Consider the following 23,221-nt stretch of genomic DNA (forward strand, 5'->3'; position numbering starts at 1 on the left):
ATTATAGCAAAAAGTAAAAAGTATTGTGTTTTTTTTTAAATTGTCGCTCTTTTTTTGTTTATAGCGCAAAAAATAAAAACCACAGAGGCGATCAAATACCACCAAAAGAAAGCTCTATTTGTGGGGAAAAAGGATGTCAATTTTGTTTGGGTGCAATGCTGCACGCCCGTGCAATTGTTAGTTAATGCGACACAGTGCCAAATCGCAAAAAGTGCTCTGGTCTTTGGCCAGCCAAATGGTCCGGGGCTTAAGTGGTTAATGTAAAAAGAGCTTAATGTGCCTAAACCTCAATCAATTGTCTTGAAACTTTGCACAGCTTAAGTTCTCAACTTCCCAAACCTATCCTAGAAGTTTCATGCATTTCGGTGTTCCACAAGGCAAACTAGTGACATTAAGCTTGTTTTTTGGGGAGCTTAATGTGGCTTGACGTAAAAAAAAAAAGACCTTAAATGTTAACCAATTTCCCCCAAACTTCACACAATAGAAGACTCCATATATGCCAACATATTATGAAAATTTCAGCTTATTTGTTAAATCACCCCAAAAGTTATTCACATTAGGCTGTATTTTACAATTCTGAAACATTTAATGTGAACAGCTTAATGTAAAAAGAGCTTAATGTACCATAATGTGCCTAAACCTCCATCAACTGTCTTGAAACTTTGCACAGATTAAGTTCTCAACTTCCCAAATCTATGCTTTAGGTTTCATGCATTTCGGTGTTCCACAAGGCAAACTAGGGACATTAAAGTGGAGTTCCGCTTAAAAAAAATAAATAAAAGTCAGCAGCTACAAATACTGCTGCTGCTGACTTTTAATAATCGGACACTTACCTGTCCCAGGGTCCAGCGATGTGGGGGTTTGAAGCCCCCCTCATCTCCCCCTCCGCTCGGCGGCGCCGGCATTTTAACTGTGAGCGCCCGACTGTGACTTCACAGCCGGGCACCCACTGCACGTGCGTGAGCCGCGCCGGGCGCCGTGAGTGGCCGCACAATCATCTGGGACCTGTCATGTGTCCCAGATGATTGCCTAGAGGTAGGGGGGAGAGCTGATCTCCCTTCCTGCGCCGAGGGAAGTGACGTCAGGAGCCCAGGCACCGAAGGCGGCAGATCATGAGGGACCCCCTAGCAACAGGCATTAAAGAGGTGAGTAAAAAAAAAAAATTCTCCAATTTTTTTTTTTTTATGGACATTAACCACTTGACATCTGGGCACTTAAACCCCCTTAATAACCAGACCAATTTTTAGCTTTCAGTGCTCTCACATTTTGAATGACAAATACTCAGTCATGCAACACTGTACCTATATGAAATGTTTGTCCTTTTTTTCACACAAATAGAGCTTTCTTTTGGTGGTATTTAATCACCGCTGGGTTCTTTATTTTTTGCGCTATAAAAGAAAAAAGACCGAGAATTCTGTAAAAAAATGCATTTTTCTTTGTTGCTGTTATAAAATTTTGCAAATTAGTAATCTTTCTTCATATATTTTGGCCAAAATTGGATAATTCAGTGTACAATTATCTATTCATCAGTATCAAATGTATTTTTACAAACAGAATCCCCTCTTCTTCCCAGCCCCATTCTACATATATTCAAAATGGGATGTCCTTTTAGTCAATTCTCTGACGAATAACAAAATATTTTATTTTTATAAACTCAGTAATCTTAACCATTTAAACACTTGCACATATAACGATGAATATTAGAAACCCAAGCCGCCACAGTTCTCATTTTTCAGATATCACAGACAAATAGGATTTTTAGTCCTCATCCCCGCCTATTAGATTCATCTCTTTAATTGCCCTTCATGAATTTAACCCACCTTCTGGGCGTTCACATGTATCTACAAGTTCAGTCCACTCTCCCCATATTTTCATGAATTTACTAGCACACCCTCTAGCTTCATAAATGAATTTGTATGTTGGCAGCACCTGATTGATTAGGTTTTTCCATAGGTTAAGGGGAATTGGCGTGGAGTTTATCCACTGCAAAACTACCGTCTTTCTGGCATAATATAGCAGAAAGCGTAAGAATTGTTTTGATAGGAGCCCGAAGCGCTACATATCTTTGGTAAAAATAACCCAAATCGGTGTATATTATTTGGTCTTTGTGAAAGTTATAGAGTCCAAAAGCTATGGTGCCAATATCTGAAAATTGATCACACCTGAAGTATTGACGGCCTATCTAATTTCTTGAGACCCTAACATGCCAGAAAAGTACAAATACCCCCCAAATGACCCATTTTTGGAAAGAAGACATTCCAAGGTATTTAGAAAGATGCATGATGAGTTTTTGAAGTTGTCATTTTTTCCCATAATTCTTTGCAAAATCAAGATTTTTTTTTTCTTTTTTTTTTTTTTTTTTACAAAATTGTCATATTAGCAGGTTATTTCTCACACACAGCATATGCATACCACAAATTATACCCCAAAACACATTCTGCTATTACTCCCGAGTATGGCGATACCACATGTGGGAGACTTTTACACAGCGTGGCCACATACAGAGGCCCAACATGCACAGAGCACCTTCAGGCGTTCTGGAGCACCCAGGCCAATTCTGACATTTCTCTCCTACATGTAAAAATCATCATTTATTTGCTAGAAAAGTACATAGAACCCTAAAACATTATATATGTTTTTTTTAGCAAAGACCCTAGAGAATACAATGGCGGTTGTTGCAACTTTTTATCTCGCATGGTATTTGCGCAGCAATTTTTTGAACGTGTTTTTTTTTGGAAAAAAACAGTTTTGTGCTTTAAAAAAAAACAAAACTGTAAAGTTAGCCCAATGTTTTTGCATAATGTGAAGTTATGCCGAGTAAATAGATACCTAACATGTCACCCTATAAAAATTGCACACGCTCGTGGAATGGCGCCAAACTTCACTACTTAAAAATCCCCATAGGCGACGCTTTCACATTTTTTACTGGTTACATGTTTTGAGTTACAGAGGAGGTCTAGGGCCAAAATTATTACTCTTGCTCTACCGATCGCAGCGATACCTCACATGTGTGGTTGGAACACCATTTTCATATGTGGATGGGACTTATGTATGAGTTCGCTTCTGCATGCGCGCACACGGGGACAGGGGCACTTTAATTTATTTTTTTTTAATTGTTCATTTTACTTTATTAATTTTAGTTTGATGCTTTTTTCCAAAAAATTAATTTTTTGATCACTTTTATTCCTATTACAAGGGATGTAAACATCCCTTGTAATAGGAATATGGCACGACAGGTCCTCTTTACAGTGAGATATGGGGTCAATAAGACCCCACGTCTCACCTCTAGGCTGGGAAGCCTGAAATAAAAAAAAAATGATCCTGGCTTAGATCATAGCGGTGAGTCGGTAGAAGCACCTGAGGGCGGCAGGAGGGGGGACGTCTTCTCTCGCCTCCCGTAAGAATGATCAAGCAGTGGAACAGCCACTATGATCATTCTTATGGTGTAGGGAATTGCCGGCTGAAAAAGCTGATATATGAATGATGCCTGTAGCTGCAGGCATCATTCAGAAATCCCCGCACAAAGTCAAGGACGTCGTATGGCGGGAAGTGGTTAAAACACATTTTTTTTTAACACAAAGTTGTCCATTTATACAATATTTTTAACACATAGCATGTACATACCAAAAATGACACCCCAAAACAGATTCTCCTACTCCTCCTGAATACGGCGATAACACATGTGTGAGACTTCCACAGCCTGGCCACATATAGAGGTCGAGTACAGCTGAGTATGGCTGAGCATGGCCGAGTATAGCTGAGCATGACTGTGCATGGCTGGGTATGGCAGGGTATTGCAAGGTATGGCTGGGTATGGCAGAGTATGGCTGGGTATCACCGCGTATTGCAGAGTATGGCTGGGTATTGAAGAGTATGGCTGGGTATCACCGAGTATTGCAGAGTATGGCTGGGTATGGCAGAGTATGGCTGGATATTGCAGAGTATGGCTGGATATTGCAGAGTATGGCTGGATATTGCAGAGTATGGCTGGGTATGGCAGAGTATGGCTGGGTATGGCAGAGTATGGCACAGTATTGCAGGGTATTGCAGGGTATGGCAGAGTATTGCAGAGTGTTGCAGGGTATTGCAGGGTATTGCAGAGAATTGCGGGGTATTGCAGAGTATTGCAGGGTATTGAAGAGTATTGCAGGGTATTGCAGAGTATGGCAGAGTATTGCAGGGTATTGCAGAGTATTGCAGGGCCTTGCAAAGTATTGCGGGGTATTGCAGAGTAGTGCAGGGTATTGCAAAGTATTGCTGAGCATGGAGGGATGGCTGAGCATAGATGGATGGATGGATGTGACTGCATTTGTCACAGAGCAGCGCTATGGGCACTACACATCCAGCCCACAGCGCTGCTGCCATCCGATCTCTCCCCCCCGTACCGATCGGTACACAGAGGGGAGGGAGGAACATGACGCCGGTTTGTTTACATGTGATCGCTCCGTCATTTTTTTTGGCCAAACAAGGGTGCAATATTAGTAGTCATATTGCTTCAGTAAACGTCCCAGGTATGGAAATTTTTAAAACATGGTACAGCACAAAGTCCGACGTCACAGTCAGGATGGTAGAACCTGGTTTCTTTTCTGATTTTCCTTCCAGTGTCTTCACGCTTAGAGTAGCAAACCACACACATCCTTGTGGGTGCTGACTTCTTTTCTCTTGGTGGAATGTGGTCCATAAAGTGACGACCAGTCAGGCGTTCCAGGTTCACAACGCCAGCAGCACGACGTCCAGATCTATTTACAGTTGTTGGTGTTTGGTGCTTGAGAAATATAAGCTTGGCAACTTTCCAAACAAAGTCCGCATGAACCACAGGCTTGTCACTCTTTTTTTTTAGAAGAGTGAAGGCATTCCACAGGCACTGTTCAAGAAGATGCCTAAAGATTTTTTGTAATTTTTTTTGTTGCTTTCTCATGGCTGGATAAAAAGTCATGGTCTGGTCAGCTCAGTCAACACCTCCCATGGTGTTGTTGTAGTCCATCACGACTTGTGGTTTCATTACTTCTTTTTCACCTTTTGTGTGTACCATGACAGTAGAGGTGTTGTGAATAGTATTCATTTGGCACACATCTTTTTTGTCGCGCCATCTCAGTGCCATCATTTTGCCTTTCTGCCAGGAAACTATTTCTCCTGCCTTAAGCTTTTTATTGCCAAAGGTTGGCGGCATGTCACGCCGGTTAGCTCTAACAGTCCCATATGCATCCATCTTGGAAATCATAGAGTTCTGGAGAAGTGTAAAAATTATCTTTGGTTACACAGTAGCCCTGATTCAGCAATGGCTCAATCAAAGTAAGAATGGAAGCGGTTGCCATTCCATACTTACTGAATCTTTCGTTGAATTTGGTTTCTTTCCCAGTTTAAAGGACCAAATTCCATATGTAACCAGTGCTGGATTCACAGAGCATGAATGATTTTATGCCAAATCGTGCTCTCTTAGACGCGATATACTGTATCCAGCTGAGTCTTTCTTTGTAAGCCATTAGACTTTCGTCGATACTGATGTCTCTATCTGGTACATAGGTCTGCTGGAATTTTTTCTGAATAATTTGATATACCTCCCAAATCTTTTTCAGTTTTGGTGCTGGATAAGAAGTCTCATCAAATTCTTCATTATTTTGAAAGTGCAAATATTTCATTATCATAGAAAATTTGTACTCTGACATGACCGTGCCAAAAAAAGGAGTGGCTAGTAATTTGTTGGTCGTCCAATACCACTTCTGCAGGAGTTTCCCCACCAATCCCTGAAGAATTATGAGGCCCAGAAACTTCTGCTCCTTGCAAACCTCTGATGTGTAGCAGCTTGTTGCTCCTGGTACCAACTTGTCTCCGTAACAATTTTTTCTATAACCTCATTGGTCAAAAAGAGTTGGAGGTATGCCAAGGGGTTGTCATTTTCAACCTCCACTTTGATACCAGGTGCTCCAGTAAACGGAATCTTGGGGGTGCTGCGTGCTCCATACCGCAGCCATACCGCGAGCACCAAGTCTGCACATCACTGGGAACAGTCGCAGGATCATCGCTGAAATCGCTTTCCGTGCCTGATGATGAACTTCCCCACGAATCGCTATCACTCAATTCTGCAAGCGATTCTGTATTGCTGTCGCAGTTTTCCAGCAGGTCATATGCCGCTTTTGAGGTAGAGGTGCCCTTTTTTGATGCCATGGTCGCTCTGCTGTTTCCAGACAGAAAGTACAGTAAAACTGCAAACTAAGGTCAATTTTATTTTATTTAGTAATGTAATCCAATAAGATTACAATGTATCAGTGTGTTTGTGCTTTATATTATATTGAATTCGCCGCCGGTTCCACCCCTCTGCACGCAACGCTCGCAGGGAACGGAAGCCAGGACACATAGTGCATCGGGCGGAAGATCCGGCCACCGTACACAGCAGGGGTACATAGTGGGATCCCAGGGACAAGGTAAGTAACCTCTTCCACGATTCAGCAATGCGATCCCGAGTGTGGCTCGGGGTTACCACTAATAGTACTGAAATCTCACCCTGAGCCACACTCGGGAATACCGCCAGGGGGGTTAAGCTAGTTTTTTGGGGAGCTTAATGTGGCTTAACATACAAAAAAAGAGCTTAGATGTTAACTAATGTCTCTCAAACTTCACACAAAAGAAGACTCTATCTATGCCAACATATTCTGAAAATTTCAAATCATTTGGTAAATCAACCCAAAAGTTATTCACATTTAACCATTTTTTTTTTACAATCCTTAACCAGTTGCAGACTTTGGGCGTACTAGACACGCCCAAAACATGTCATCAGGTTACACAGGGCGTGTCTAGTACATCCAGTTCTTCTGCTCTGCTGCCGGGACCCTTCCCTGTCTCAGTACCCAACAATTTAGCAGGAGCTGTCAAAAAAAAGAAGCAGGCTGGCAATGTTTATCAACAACCACATCACAGAAAGTTACATTGTATCAATTATAACTTTCTACAGATCAAAGGGATAAACTTTGATTTTCAGGTGAAGAGAGTTAAATCAAACTTGACAAGTAAAAAAAAAAAAAAAAAAAAAAAACTAATAGTTAAACCTTTTTTCTATTTTTGTTTGCTTTGCTTATTAACTGCTTGCCGACCAGCCGCCGTCATTATACAGCAGCAGGTCGGCATGATCCCGGGAGCTGTCGTAGCTATACGTCGGCTCACAGGATTGGGTTAGCAGGTGCGCATGCGCCATCGGAGGTGCCCGCTGCTATGCGGGGGTGCCGATGCTCGTGGCCACACAAATCCCTGTTCTGTTCTGTGAGGAGTGACAGATTGTGAGTTCCTAATAGCTGGGAACCACGATCTGTCATTTCTTCTAGGTCAGTCCCCTCCCCCTACAGTTAGAAACACACACAGTGAACACAGTTAACCCCCTGATCGCCCCCTAGTGTTAACCCCTTCCCTGCCAGTGACATTTTTACAGTAATCAGTGCATTTTTATAGCACTGATGGCTGTATAAATGCCAGTGGTCCCAAAAATGTGTTAAAAGTGTCCGATATGTCCGCCATAATGTTGCAGTCCTAATAAAAATTGCAGATTGCCGCCATTACTAGTAAAAAAAATAATAATAATAAAAATGCTATAAATCTATCCCCTTTTTTATAGACGCTATAACTTTTGCGCAAACCAATCAATATACGCTTATTGCAGTTTTTTTTTTACCAAAATTATGTAGAAGAAAACATATAAACTGAGAAAAAATGTTTTTTTTTTTTTTGTAAATGGTGATATTTATTATAGCAAAAAGTACAAAATATTGTGTTTTTTCAAAATTGTTGCTCTTTTTTTGTTTATAGCACAAAAAATAAAAAACACACACACGCTTCGCACGTCCGCACAATTGTCAGTTAAAGCGACACAGTGCCGAATCGCAAAAAATGGCCCGGTCATTCAGCAGCCAAATCTTCCGGGGCTGAAGTGGTTAATATTTTTTACACCTTTTTACATATACCGTATTTATCGGCGTATAACACGCACCCCAAGTTTAGGAGGGAATTTTAAGGAAAAAACTTTTAGGAAAAAACTTACATTTAAATGCCCATCAATGCAGCCATATCAGTGTCCATCTGCAGCCTTGTCCATCATTGCAGAATGATCAGTGTCCATCTGCAGCCTTGCCCAAGTGTCCATCTGCAGCCTTGCCCAAGTGTCCATCTGCAGCCTTGCCCAGTGTCATTTGCAGCCTTGCCCAGTGTCATTTGCAGCATGATCGTTTAAAATTACCGCCGCCAAGATAGACAGAGCCAGATGTCCTGTGTACTGAACTCCTCTCGGCTCCTTTCGGCTCCTCTCGCAGTCCTGCCTTGGCCCGGCTCCTATGATGGACATAACACAGGTCCAATGGCGGGACTGGACATGACTGCAAGCAGAGCTGAGCGGAGCCAAGCCTAGCCGAGTACAGAGTATACTCGGCTCGGGCAATTTTGGCGGTGCTCGGTCCCTCCTTGCCCTCAGAGTCAGCAGGGATCGGCGTATAGCACGCACCCACGATTTTCCCTGATTTTAGGGGAAAAAAGTGCGTGCTATACGCCGATAAATACGGTATTTACTACTGAAAATGCCTTTTGTTTAGTTTTATTACATTTAAATGTCTAAGGATTGCAAAAATAAAATTATTGTTGCAGGACAATATTCACAAAAAGAAAGCCTTGTTTGTCCTTAAAAAAAATGCATGTATTACGTTGTTGTCTTAAGTCAGGGATAGGCAAGCTCGGAACTCAAGCTGTGGTGAAACTACAAATCCCATCATGCCTCTGCCTCTAGGAGTCATGCCTGTGATTGTCAGGGTCTTGCAATGTCATCACTGGATCTAGATGGGACTCAGGGTAGTGTTAGGGGGGCTGAGGGGGACTGCTGCACACAGAAGGCTTTTTATCTTAATGCATAGAATGCATCCTCACAACCTGGAATTAACATGGATTGTTTGAGGATTGGCATCATTCAATTTACAGAACATGCCCACAACTTTGAAGATGTTTTTTTTTTTGTTGTGAAGCAAACAACAAATAGGACAAAATAACAGAAAAAGTCAATGTGCATAACTATTCACCCCCTAAAGTCAATACTTTGTAGAGCCACTGTTTGCAGCTATCAAAGCTCCAAGTCAGTTTGGATAAGTCTTTATGAGCCTGCCACATCTTACCACTGGGATTTTTGCCCATTCCTCCTTGCAAAACTGCTCCAGCTCCTTCAAGCTGGATGGTTTGCGCTTGTGAACAGCAATCTTTAAGTCTGACCACAGATTTTCTATTGGATGGAGGTCTGGGCTTTGACTAGGCCATTCCAACACATTTACATGTTTTCCCTTAAACCACTTAAGTGTTGCTTTAGCAACACAGAGTGGTACAGGTTTTGCTCAAGAATATCCCTGTATTTAGCACCATCTATCTTTCCCTCAACCCTGACCAGTTTCCCAGTCCCGATTGCTGAAAAACATCCCCATGGCATGATGCTGCCACCACCATGTTTCAGTGTGGGGATGGTGTTCTTTGGGTGTTGTGATGTTTTGGGTTTGCGCCAGACATAGCGTTTTCTTTGATGGGCAAAAAGTTCAATTTAAGTCTCATCAGGACAGAGCCCCTTCCTCCATACATTTTGGGAGTCTCCCACATGCCTTTTCGCAAACTCAAAACGTGCCATTTTGTTTTGCTGAAAGTAATGGCTTTTTTTCTGGCCACTCTGCCATAAAGCCCAACTCTATGGAGTGTATGACCTATTGTCGTCCTATGTACAGATACTTCAGTCTCTGCTGTGGTTACCTTAGGTATCTGTGCTGCCTTTCTGATTAATGCCCTCCTTGCCCGGTCCGTGAGTTTTGGTGTGCAGCCGTCTCTTGGCAGGTTTGCTGTTGTGCCATGTTGTTTACATTTGGTTATGATAGATTTGATGGTGCTCCTAGGGATCATCAAAGATTTGGATTTTATTTTATAACCTAACCCTGACTTGTACTTCTCAACAACATTGTCCCTTACTTGTTTGGAGAGTTCCTTGGTCTTCATGGCAGTGTTTGGTTAGTGGTGCCTCTTGCTTAGGTGTTGCAGCCTCTGGGGCCTTTCAAAAAGGTGTGTATATGTAATGACAGATCACGTGACACTTAGATTGCACACAGGTGGACATCATTTCACTAATTATGTGACTTCTGAAGGTAATTGGTTGCACCAGAGCTTTTTATGGGCTTCATAACAAAGGGGTGAATACATGTGCACATGCCAATTATCAGTTTTTTATTTCTGAAAAATAGTTTTATGTATATATTTTTCTAATTTGACTTCATCAACTTAGACTATTGTGTTCTGATCCATCACATATAATTCATATTAAAAACAACATTGAACTAAAGGCTGTAATGTAACAAAATAGGTGCCCCTTAACAAGCTGCTTGCTGTGGGGACACTTGGCAGGAGGGGGCGGCCTGGAGTGCCAGGGAGGGAACTGAGAAGAGGAGGATCGGAGCTGCTCTGTGAAAAACCACTGCACAGAGGAGGTACAGTATCTTCCCAAAGGGAGTACACCCCTCTCATTTTTGTAAATATTTAAATATATATTTTCATGTGACAACACTGAAGAAATGTCCTTTAAGAGCCATAGCAGGCACATGCCCGCTGAATGATGGGGGACCCAATGCATGTGTCTGGCAGGTGTAATCGCCGCTGGCCACCTGCAATCGCGGGCACAAGAGCCAGAATGGGGATTTGTGTGTTTAAACACACAAATCCCTGTTCTGATAGGGGAGGAGAGACAGATTGTCTGTTCCTCTTACAACAATGAACAATAGATGGGTCCAAAGATCATAATGTGATCCAGTCCATGAGACATGTGCTGAGATGCATTACTGGGAAATGAACAAAGGGTGGAGATAACTATACAGGATAAGCTGAGATAGAGGAAGGGGAGGAACCAGGGACAGACTAATACATATAACATTTAAAGGCATATCACAAAGCATGTGAAACATGACAAGATTTGCAAATCATTTCATTCTGTTTTTATGTAGGTTCTACACAACGTTCCAACTTTTTTGGAATTGGGGTTTTATTAAAATTAATACCACTCACATAAAAAAACGTATATAAAATTCACATTGGAGTCACACAAGTCTCATTGACATTCTACTTCTCAGTCCTCCTTGACTCTTGATCTCCTGTTGCTGACCTTGGCTGTGTTCTAACTCCGTCTCCTGCTAGCTGATTTTGTAGTTGTTCTGCCCATTTGTTATTGACCACAGCCTGGCTTCTGACCTTGCTTCTGCCTTCTGAATTGGTGCCTCTTCTGTCTGGCTGTTGCTGATTCTGGCTTGTCTTGACCACAGTTTTGTTTGCTGCATCTGCCAGTTTCTGTCTTCCATCTGTATTACAGTATTCTGCACAAGTTCCAGTCAAGCATCTACATCTCAGTAGTATCCAGACTGTCATTTGATGACTCACCATGTCAGGACCTACCTGAGGCACCCATGCTACTCCTTGTCCTGCTACACCCTGTCACCAACTCCATGGGGTTGGTGACAGGGTGTAGCAGGACAAGGAGTAGCACAGGAGGTACAAGCAAAGCTTTCTCATAAGCTCGGCCTCTACCAACACAGGGTGATGTTTCAAGGGAGTAGGACAAGGCATGGAACCCATATCACAGTAAATGTCTATGGGACACGAACATGAATAATCAAAAGTGCTAATTTTAAAGGCTTATATGCAAGTTATTGTCATAAAAAGTGTTTGGGGACCTGGGTCCTGCCCCAGGGGACATGGATCAATGCAAAAAAAGTTTTAAAAACGGCCGTTTTTTTGGGAGCAGTGATTTTAATAAGGCTTAAAGTGAAACAATAAAAGTGTAATATCCCTTTAAATTTCGTACCTGGGGGGTGTCTATAGTATGCCTGTAAAGGGGCGCATGTTTCCCGTGTTTAGAACAGTCTGACAGCAAAATGACATTTCAAAGGAAAAAAAGTCATTTAAAACTACTCGCGGCTATTGCATTGCCGGTCCGACAATACACATAGAAGTTCATTGATAAAAATGGCATGGGAATTCCCCACAGGGGAACCCCGAACCAAAATTAAAAAAAAAAAATGACGTGGGGGGTCCCCCTAAATTCCATACCAGGCCCTTCAGGTCTGGTATGGATATTAAGGGGAATACCGGCCAAAATTTAAAAAAAAAAATGACGTGGGGGGTCCCCCTAAATTCCATACCAGACCCTTCAGGTCTGGTATGGATTTTAAGGGGAACCCCACGCCACAATTAAAAAAAAAAAACGGCGTGGGGTAGTTTTAAATGACTTTTTTTCCTTTGAAATGTCATTTTGCTGTCAGACTGTTCTAAACACGGGAAACATGCACCCCTTTACAGGTATACTGTAGACACCCCCCAGCTACGAAATTTAAAGGAATATTACACTTTTATTGTTTCACTTTAAGCATTATTAAAATCACTGCTCCCGAAAAAACGGCAGTTTTTAAAACTTTTTTTTGCATTGATCCATGTCCTCTGGAGCAGGACCCAGGTCCCCAAACACTTTTTATGACAATAACTTGCATATAAGCCTTTAAAATTAGCACTTTTGATTTCTCCCATAGACTTTTAAAGGGTGTTCCGCGGCATTCGAATTTGCTGCGAACACCCCAAATTGTTCGCTGTTCGGCGAACTTGCGAACAGCCGATGTTCGAGTCGAACATGAGTTCGACTAGAACTAGAAGCTCATCCCTAGTTATAACCCTAAAAAAAAAAAAAAAAATGCTCCTGTCCCTTTTAGGGCATGAGATAAAGCATAGTACTTTTGCCATGTAAATTGTCTACTTTTTTGTACAATACCTGGTTGGTCCTGCCTGTTCCTGTCTTCCCCTCTGTGAACTGACCTCATTTATCATGACTGCTAATCTCTGTTAGCATGGTCAGATTACATGCCTCCATCATCCAGCTATCTCCTCAGCATCTCTGCATCTCCTCCTCTCCCCCTCCCTCTCTCCCTGTCTTTTCCTTAGTTTGTGTATGTGAGTCAATTTCCTCCCTGCCCCTCCCCTCTTCTGCCTAGCTAAAGCAATGCTATTCCCCTGAAGCTACTCCTCCCCTCCTCTTTGTTAACCAGTTCCCACCCAGGCCAATTCTGACATAACTTTCCTACATGTAAAAATCTGTATTTTTTTTTGCTAGTTACCTAGAACCCCCAAACATTATATTTTTTTATCAGAGGCCCTAGAGAATAAAATGGTGGGTGTTGCAATTTTTTTTATTTCACACGGCATTTGCACAGCAGTTTTTCAAACTCAATTTATTGAAAAACACTTAAATTATTTTTTTGCACAAAAACACTATATAATAATCTTTTTTTGGTAAATAGATACCAAACATGGCATGCTTTAAAATTGCATATGCCTGTGGAACGGCACCAAAAATCTCTATTAGTGGCGCTTTAAAAACCTTTACAGGTTACCAGTTTAAAGTTACACAGGTGCTAGAATTATTACTCTCGCTCTGACATTTGTAGCTATCTCTCACATGAACTACCGCCATAGCGACACACGCGGGCGCTAAGGGTCCTGCAGCCAAGTGGGGCCCAGTGAGGCGGGCGGCTCAGCGGGTGAGAGCGGGAGGCTTTGCAGGCCCGCGGGTGAGATCGGGCGGCTTTGCGGGCCCGTGGGTGAGAGCAGGCGGCTCCACGGGTCCGCGGTGAGAGCATGGGCGGCTCTGAGGGCTGTCAGGCGGTGAGACAGCTGGGCGGCTCGTGTGTGAATGGGCTGGCCAATCAGGGAGCTGGCAGGCGGGGGTGCATAGAGATGACATCATCTCTCACCGCCCGGCGACCTCCCTGCATCCCTGCAGTGCAGTTCCCCCCTCACTGTGCAGGCAGCCTCGGGAAGCAGAGAGATGACATTATCTCTCTGCTGCCTGACTGATTATCTGCTGCCTGACTCTGGGACACAGCAGGAAAGTTACAATCCGTAATGTGTGACAGGTGAAGTGGCAAGTGACAATCCGGGACGTGGCAAGTGACAATCCGTAATGTGTGGCAGGTGACGTGGCAAGTGACAATCCGTAATGTGTGGCAGGTGACATAGCAAGTGACAATCTGTAATTTGTGGCAAGTGACAATCCGGGACGTGGCAAGTAACAATCTGTAATGTGTGGCAAGTGACAATCTGGGGCATGGCAAGTGACAATCCGTAATGTATGGCAGGTGACGTGGCAAGTGACAATCCGTAATGTGTGGCAAGTGACAATCCGGGACGTGGCAAGTGACAATCCGTAATGTGTGGCAGGTGACGTGGCAAGTGACAATCCGTAATGTGTGGCAGGTGACGTGGCAAGCGACAGTCTGGGACGTGGCAAGTGACAATCCGTAATGTGTGGCAGGTGACATGGCAAGTGACAATCAGTAATGTGTGGCAAGTGACAATCCGGGATGTGGTAAGTAGACAATCGGCAACATGTGGCAGGTGACATTCTGCAACGTGTGACAAGTGACAATCTGCATCTGGTGGCAGGCGTTGTGGCAAGTGGACAATCCGCAACGTGTGGTGGGTGATGTGGCAAGTGACATTCCGTGACAAGTTGCATCTGGTGACAGGCGACGGTGGCAAGTGACACGCTCAGGGCTCCCACTGATTCTGCATTATGGTGAGTTGAACTATTTCATTTTATATAACAGAACAGAAATTGGTTAGAAGGCATGGAGGTCAGCAATGTGGGTCCTTCAGGGGCTGCATACAGTATACTGCATACTTTGTTGTTCAAAATTCATATAAGCTGTTACCTGGATACTGTGCATGGGTGCGGTAATCTGTTGTTCATTGGCATTAGTTCTTTTGGGGGGGGCGGTTTGCGGGGGGGCCAATACAACATTTTGTTATGGGGCCCTGTGATTTCTAGTTACGCTCCTGCATGCGCGACTTACATATGCATTTGCATTTACACGTAAGCACCGGGGGAGGGGATGAACAATCGACCGACTGATCCTTCCTGCAATCGACCCACTGATCCTTCCTGCAATTGACTTATGATCCTTCCTTCGACCAATCCATCAAACATCATGCTACTGATCCTTCCTTACTTTGATCCTTCCTGCAATCGACCGACCGATCCTTCCTGCTATTGACCGACCGATACTTCCTGTAATGGACCGATCCTTCCTGCAATCAACTGACCGATCCTTCCTGCGATTGACTGACTGATCCTTACTGTGATCAATCAACCAATCTCACCTGCAATTGATTTACTAATCCTTCCTGCAATCGATCGACTGATCCTTCCCGGCGATTGAACGACCAATCCTTCCTTACTTTGATCCTTCCTGCGATTGACTGACTGATCCTTTCTGCGATTGACCGACCTATGCTTTCTGTGATTGATTGACAGATCCTTCCTGCGATCGACCGATCCTTTGATCCTGCAGTCAAATGAATGATGCTTCCTGTGATCGACCAACTGATCCTTCCTGCAATCAATGGATTGATCCTTCCTTTCTTTGATCCTTTCAACAGACCAACCCTTTCTGTGATCAAAACGACCGATCCTTCCTTTGACCAATCCTTCATTGGATCGATTGATCCTATCTTGTTCTGATCAATCCTTTCTATCTTTGATCCTTCCTTCATTATTTTTGTGCTAATAATTGTTTGCAATGTTATTTATCCTTTTCCATATAGTATTATACCTGGTTGATCATGCCTGTTCCTGTGTTACTGTCAGTAAACTAACTTTCCATCATCCTGCTCTCTTTGCAGTATCTCCCTCTCCCTTCTTGTTATTTCCATGATCTGTGTGAAGCCCCTCCTCTTCCTGCCCCTCCCCTCTTGAAACTAAACCAGCTGAGGCATGTGAGCCCCTCCCTCTGAAGTCTCTCTGCTAGGGAGTAAGACCCAAGAAAAATATGTGACTGCACAGAAGCACTGCTTGGAAAAGTTATCTAGACATTATATTGAAAAAAAAAAAAAAAAAAAAAAAACACTGCCATTACTATTGTTCCATAAGAGAACCTATCATTGGAGTTTATTATAGAGACTTTGCAACCACTTTAACTCCTCCTGCTGCCCCTCCATGGCCCAATGTTGTCCCTCAAGGAGGACAGTTTTGCAGCAGTTGACATTTTGTTGTGCCTCCAGCAGGGTTCTTTGCTTTGGCCAGTCTCCTCTGAAGTCCACATCTGTGCCCTTGTGGCTTCATGCTGTGCTTTCCTATCCTAGACAATGGCTTTCACACATCCTTCATGTTGGGAGCAGCAGCATCAGTTCAGAGCAAAACCAGTGCCTGTTGCTTTAAATCCAAAAGTCTCACTTTCTAGGGACTAATTAGCAACATCCACCACCATGTGTGTCAAGGGACGTGCTTTGATGGTGTCTGTATGACTGAAAGGCATTGTACAACACAGTCACTGTGAGCTACTGTTCCCACATTTATTTTCATGTACCAAATTAAAGACATCCATAAAGGTTTTTTTTTTCCTCAGCCTAAGAAACTCACAGTCTAATAGCTAAATACTCCAAGTGTTGTCACACAGAAAAACAATTTGTCAGTTCACCATCCACAAAGGTTCAAAACATCAATAGCACACCGTCTTCTTGTGAGGCTTTCCAGCCCTTTTATAATGACACGGGTATATAGCATGTGGACTTGTAGACCAGGGTGGCTCGACTGTGGACCCACCCAAACACTTTCACAGCTTAAACTCCAGGTCCAACAGAGGAATTTAACAATTAGACTCTTAAAGACTAGACAGTTTTCCTCCCCAGGCTTCCCTGGCACCCATGATCACCGCAATTCCAATTCTGTATTATAAATATCACACTTCCACCAGACTCTGTCACAATATATAAAAAAAAGACAGACAGGTCTAAAAGAAGACGTTAAGGTGCTGTTCATGGAGATAGTTGATTTCCCCATCAACACGGACATTGTTGATGGCGGAATCCCTCCAACAGAGCTATTGCCTCTGGCAGTAATCGCATCCTAAAAATCCAACAAGCTGGCTGTACCCAAGTTGATTGATGGTACAATCAGCCTGCCCATACATAGACCAAGATTCCAATCATCTATGACTGGCTTTAGTAAGCATCTGACTTAATATTGTTGTTGCTCTGACAAGTGGATCATTTGTTTGTTTTATGCTATGGACTTTCTGTTCTAATCCCTCCTGCAATGAAACCATGTCTGTTTGCTGCTTTGTTGAATAAAAGTGCAGCACAAACCTGCTTGGATTTTATTCCTGGCTGTTCCTGTCTTATGCATGGTTTACCATTGCCATTACCAGTTCAGCCTGTCATCCTTACTAAATGTTAAATATCATTTTAAAAGCTTGTTAATTTCTAAAACAAAATTGACCACAAAGTAAATAGGATTTACTTTCATAAAAAAATAAACGAAACAAAAGGTTTTCTCCAGATAAATGTATCTTTTTTTTTTTTCTTTACAGGCTGTATTCCTCAGGATGAACGATTTTCTCTTATATTCACAGTGGCTGCTTTCTTGAACAGTTTATTGACCCTTCCATCTGGCTATGTTTTTGACCACTTTGGAACCATGGTGGCAAGGTTTATCTGCATGTAAGGATACAATTTATTATTACTATTTATTGTTAAAAAAAAGTTTGTCTCATAAAAACCAATTACGCTTGTAAGCTTTCAGATATTTATTTTTGAACAGGTCACACAGGCCCAGGGAAAAGTACCAGGACAGCTAGGTGTAGCCCTATGTAGCGGTGCCCTCATGGGGTCGCTGAGTGTAGTAGTTCCACCCGTCACCCTGCTTAGCCAGACATTCGCTTCCAGTCACACATTGCCAGACAGTGAACAGTCCTTCAGCTTGTTTTTGTTGTTTTTATTTAGGGGATTTAACTTGGACTGGGAAAAGGGAGATGGGATGCCCAGATAATTGATCTTGTAATTTGAACAAACAATTTTGGATTTATATTGGCAGTTGCTAAAGCTCCTTACACCTCCAACATCACTTGAGTCAACTCCACTTTCTCTACTGCACAAGCCTAGATTCCTATCACAGTTGGCACATGGTTAGGCCTCACTCTGAATAAGTCCCAACTCTTCAATAGCCGCCATTTGCTGGCAGGGGTCTGCAGGACCCTTTGGTGTAGCAACCAATAGCGATAAAAAAGAAGTACTTTTGTACTAACTGAATCTTGGTGGACTACTGGTCTCAGTAAGTCCTGTGCAAGTCCTGCCAACCCTCCTGGCTGCAGCAACTTGACTCAAACCCCAGCAACATCACAGTCTCTCCCTCTGGCTTCACATCCAATCCTGACATGTCTCTTTCAGATCTCCACAATGTGCCTGTCACTCACCGACCTAGGATTGGATCCCTCCTAGTGACTTGCTTGGCAATGCTCCCCGCTGTCCTCTTCCTGCTCCTGAAAGGGGTTTCTTCCTAGCTCCTGAGCCCCAGACCCCCCCCCACCCCCCCAGAAAGGGGGCTCCTACCAGGCCACGACAGCTTAACACTCCATCACTAGTTCTTCCACCCAACAACTCCTCCCACAACAGGCTGACCATGAGTATATATAGAAGGCCTGCCCCCTGTCAATCCTAGTTGGGGATTGGTCAGGGCTCCCAGATATACTGCATGCCACTCCAATCCTCTGCCCTGCCTCTTTTCCAGAACCTTCCAGAAACAGAGGAAACCCCAGAGAGATGAGGAGCATGTCGGTTACCTGCTGCTACTCTCAAAACCACTCCAAGCCCCCAGGTCAAAAACAAACAGGCCCAGCTCACTGCTAGGCCTGCCTAAATTTACCTGCACTGACTGTGAAAACAAAACCACTACCTCTAGCACATTCTACCTAAGATAGAGGGTGCTACACCTATGTAAATTGTTCATGAATTAAAATTAGATTTCAGCTCTGTACGCAAACTCATCCCAATAATAATAGGAAAATTGTACTCTAAAAGCTTCATAATTTAGTCTATTACTAATATCAGGAAATATTTTTTAGCCAGTGGTGTTAGTCTTCTGTGGTCTATGTAAAGGAGCAACAGGCCATTGTTAATTGCAGTCAGGTCTGGAAGACCTTCCCTAGAGGCACAATAATATGTTCCTGTTGCCACTTAAGTCTCTAGGGCATGTGAGGTATGTGTCGACACAACCAAGTACTTGACAGCTAAATAGTACATATTAGGATTTATATAATGTTACCATTTATGAACTAACATCTTAGTCAAATGACATATATGCTGACCCTGGATGTTGCCTGAACAAAATAGTGCCGGCCTTCTGTCATTGAAGCATTGTCAGGAGTAGGATCCCAATAATAATAGGAAAATTGTACTCTAAAAGCTTCATAATTTAGTCTATTACTAATATCAGGAAATATTTTTTAGCCAGTGGTGTTAGTCTTCTGTGGTCTATGTAAAGGAGCAACAGGCCATTGTTAATTGCAGTCAGGTCTGGAAGACCTTCCCTAGAGGCACAATAATATGTTCCTGTTGCCACTTAAGTCTCTAGGGCATGTGAGGTATGTGTGGACACAACCAAGTACTTGACAGCTAAATAGTACATATTAGGATTTATATAATGTTACCATTTATGAACTAACATCTTAGTCAAATGACATATATGCTGACCCTGGATGTTGCCTGAACAAAATAGTGCCGGCCTTCTGTCATTGAAGCATTGTCAGGAGTAGGATTGTAAAGTCTTTGAAAAGTGATAAATACTAAGTGATGCACTTGCACATTATTTAATAAAAAGCCACATGCTTGCATATTGTAAAATTGCATGCTTGCATATTACTGTGAAGCTTTATTTGATGTTATGGAATTCCATGATATTCATAAACAGCCTCAGTGAGGCCCCTTTCACACTGGAGCGGTTTTCAGGCGGTATTGCGCTAAAAATACCGCCTGAAAACCGCCCCTAAACAGCCTCCGCTGTTTGTTCAGTGTGAAAGCCCGAGGGCTTTCACACTGAAGCGGTGCGCAGGCAGGGCGGTGAAAAAAGTCCTGCAAACCGCTTTTTTGGAGCGGTGAAGGAGCGGTGTATTCACCGCTCCTTCACCGCTCCTGCCCATTGAAATCAATAGGACAGCGCGGCTATACCGCAGCAATACCGCGGCTATAGCCGCGCTGTACGAGGGATTTTAACCCTTTTTCGGCCGCCAGCGGGGGTTAAAACCGCCCCGCTAGTGGCCGAATACCGCTGCAAGAACGACGGTACAGCAGCGCTAAAAATAGCGCTGTTGTACCGCCGACGCCCCCACCGCCCCAGTGTGAAAGGGGCCTGACAGCTTGTTTTGTCAGTGGAACTTGAGTGTGGAATTTGATTATTTTAATTTTTACACATCACTTACAGGAAAAAGTAGCAACCAAATCTATTATTTGAATCAGATCTGTTTAAAGGTATTTTTTTAGGTAGATTTAGCAGCAGGTACAGTTGGGTAAAAACTGACCAGTGGCAATACAATATGGGAGCAGCTATAATAGGCCTGAATTTTAGAACATAATGCAAGTACTAACCTGCAGTAAAAATTAGAATGTAGTTACAAAAAATTAATAGCGGGATAGTACATGAGCACATAGAATAGGCTTGAATACTATATTAGTGTGTAGTGTCTCAAAGAAAGTTGGGAAAAAATTGACCAGCAGCAGGGCAGTACTTTTGCAGCTAAACTAGGGCCAAATTGGGAATCACATGGCAGGTATTTTCCAGCAGTAGAAATTAATGTGTAGTGGCAGGGCGGTTCACTAGCAGGTAGAAAAGGGTCAAAAACAGCAACATAAGGCAGATTTTTTTCTGTAAAGGGAAGAAAAAGTGGGTGCCAGAAGGCGGGAACATTGGCAACAGTGGCAGCAACAGCGAGGACAGAAGGGAAAACTGTATGATCTTTTAAGGACAAGGCATTTTACAAGGGTGACGTGGGTACAAAGTAATAATTTATTCAGTGACATCCAAAGTGGGTGTTTGATAGTAAACTGTGGTTCAGACATGATTCATTTTTTTAAAGTGAGTTAGTCCACACTGTTTGGGAACAGGCAGCTTTGCTTCTCACTTACAACTCCTCCCACTGCGCTGAAGGCTCTATCAGGCCTGATACTTGCAGGATAGGCCAGTACCTTGAGTGAATATTGGACTTGCCCAAGCAAGGTACATTCTGGGCACACAGTAGTCAATGGTGTTCTTTGAATAATAACCTTAGAATAAATAAAGTCATTGATCATTAGGCTCGGGAACTGTCTGTGAATAGTGTGTATATCCAGGTCTGGCTGGTGCAACTTCAAAAAATACTGAAAAGCAATACTGCAGGAACCACCACTGCTAAATCTTCTTCACAGGCTGTGGATAGAAGGATACATTGGTCAGGAAAATGATCCCTACCACCTTTGAGAAATAGGCAAACAAGCACTTTTTAAGAACTTCCTTGAAATGCCACATTTTAGACTCCCTGTGGGTTGGTGGCAGGTGATTGGCTTTTTTTGCGTTATATCATGGATCCAAGAGGGGGCTTCTCCTTTGTCACCCATATCTAAGGGTCTTTGGGCATTACAGGTAAAGTTAACCACTGCAAGCACTCCTGGTAGTGTTACAGTTTTACTCAACATATGTCACTTATCAGTTTGGCCTGCAATTCTACTGATGTGTTTTTGCTATTTTGCAATGCCTTTTGCAGAATGCTATGCTCAGGGACTTGCATTATCTGTCAGGCTCTGTTGAGTAGCCTCTACTGTACTTTGACAGGGGTATGGTACAGCTCTGCCTGTCTTGTTAGTTGGCCAATCCTTAGTGATTTTGTCCTTAGGGTGTTGCACCTGTTAACAGTTAAGCCCAGATGTGGAATGGTGCTTTTTAGGAGTGGTCATTCTCTAGTAGGCAGACTATGTGCCTGTTGGGTGACCTTAGGGCTGGTGCCCAGGCCTTAGAGGGCTTGGCTGTCTTGTAGGCTTTGTGGCTAGAGAAAAAACACACTGTACATCTGTGGAAGAAGGCTGTGTCCTTATGCTACAGTCATAGAGCTGGGTGACAAGGGAGCCTCATGTTTTATGGAGAATTGCCACAAAGGTGGCTTTGTGCTGCTGAAGAGTCAGTAAGCAGTAAAAGTCTAGATGTAATTTTCTTGGGTATTCCACCTTCTCCTCCCCATCACAAGTTCTGGATTGAAGTTTGTTGAAATGTTTTCAAGAACTGATTGAACCTGCATTATTGCAGGATTTGGCTGGGAGTACCTGCATGGGGATGGGGGTTTTCTTTTAAGGGAATCTGATTTGTAAGCATAGGGCCCGTCTACAGTAAATAGAGGCATTGTGAAGGAAGTAAAGACAAAGAAGGCCTTCGCGCTACTAAGATGTGTTCAGAATAATCTCCTAATTAATATAAAGAGGGGAACCCTCGTAAACTAAGAAATTTTGTAGATAAACAATTAAATAACCTAAGTGCGTACCGTGCACTAAAGTGCAATCAAACGAAGTGAAAAAAGCTGTCTGCAGCAGGATCTGACAGTGTTCACATTCCACTCATAAGTACATAAAATCATATAGTGATTCCGCGCTACAGCAATAATAAAGTGCAAAAGGTGCCCAATGAATAGGGTAAATAAACAATATGTAAATAGTGCCCAATAAGTTGGGATAATAATAAAGTGCAAAAGTGGTTAGTCCATAAGTTGGTGTAACAATCCAGGGGCATTAGATTCAATGTGGTGATAGTCTCTTAATTCAGCATTTTTCAGTAAATGTCCAAAAAAAAAGGTTTTCTCAAAAATGTGTTTAAATAAATTACACAGCAAAAAGACGAGAAGTGTATAATCCCATAAATGAGCTCACAGAACCCTCACCTTGATATCTTGAAATATCAGCATAAGGTAATGTACAGGAATCTATTCCGCTATGCCAACATCCACCACCAGGGGGTCCTCCTTTCTACTTAGTGTAAAACCTGAATGGATACTTCACATCCGCGTCCTCATACAATCTTGTACCTGCAAAGAGGGGGGGAGAGATGTGGGCAAGGATGGGAGAGATAGAGAACTCCAATGGTGTAGTATGTTTGCGATTAAAATATGATTTTATTAAAAGATAAGGCTGGACGCCGTTCTCACATCACTGCCGGTATACTTCAACCTCCGGCCACTCCCTACATGTTACGGCATCACGTGACTTCATCAGGGGGATCCCCGATGAAGTCACGTGATGACGTAACGCGTAGGGAGTGCCCTCCTGTGTAAGAGGACAATGTCCTATCGAGGAGGAAACACTAGTTCTGATGTCAGGCCACTATCCAATACTGGGTAGGCAGTGG

General features: G+C 43.0%; 1 protein-coding gene across 1 annotated transcript in view; it reads left to right on the plus strand.

Annotated features, from left to right (window-relative positions):
• SLC43A3 (solute carrier family 43 member 3) overlaps positions 1-23,221 on the plus strand; it is a 598,240-nt gene that overhangs the window by 90,134 nt on the left and 484,885 nt on the right. Inside the window, exon 5 of the mRNA XM_073596989.1 lies at positions 17,397-17,526. Coding sequence (XP_073453090.1) covers positions 17,397-17,526 — 130 coding nt within the window. The remainder of the gene's footprint in view (positions 1-17,396; positions 17,527-23,221) is intronic.

This window comes from Aquarana catesbeiana, linkage group LG08 (assembly GCF_042186555.1).
Source record: "Aquarana catesbeiana isolate 2022-GZ linkage group LG08, ASM4218655v1, whole genome shotgun sequence".
In the NCBI taxonomy this organism is placed as follows: domain Eukaryota; kingdom Metazoa; phylum Chordata; class Amphibia; order Anura; family Ranidae; genus Aquarana; species Aquarana catesbeiana.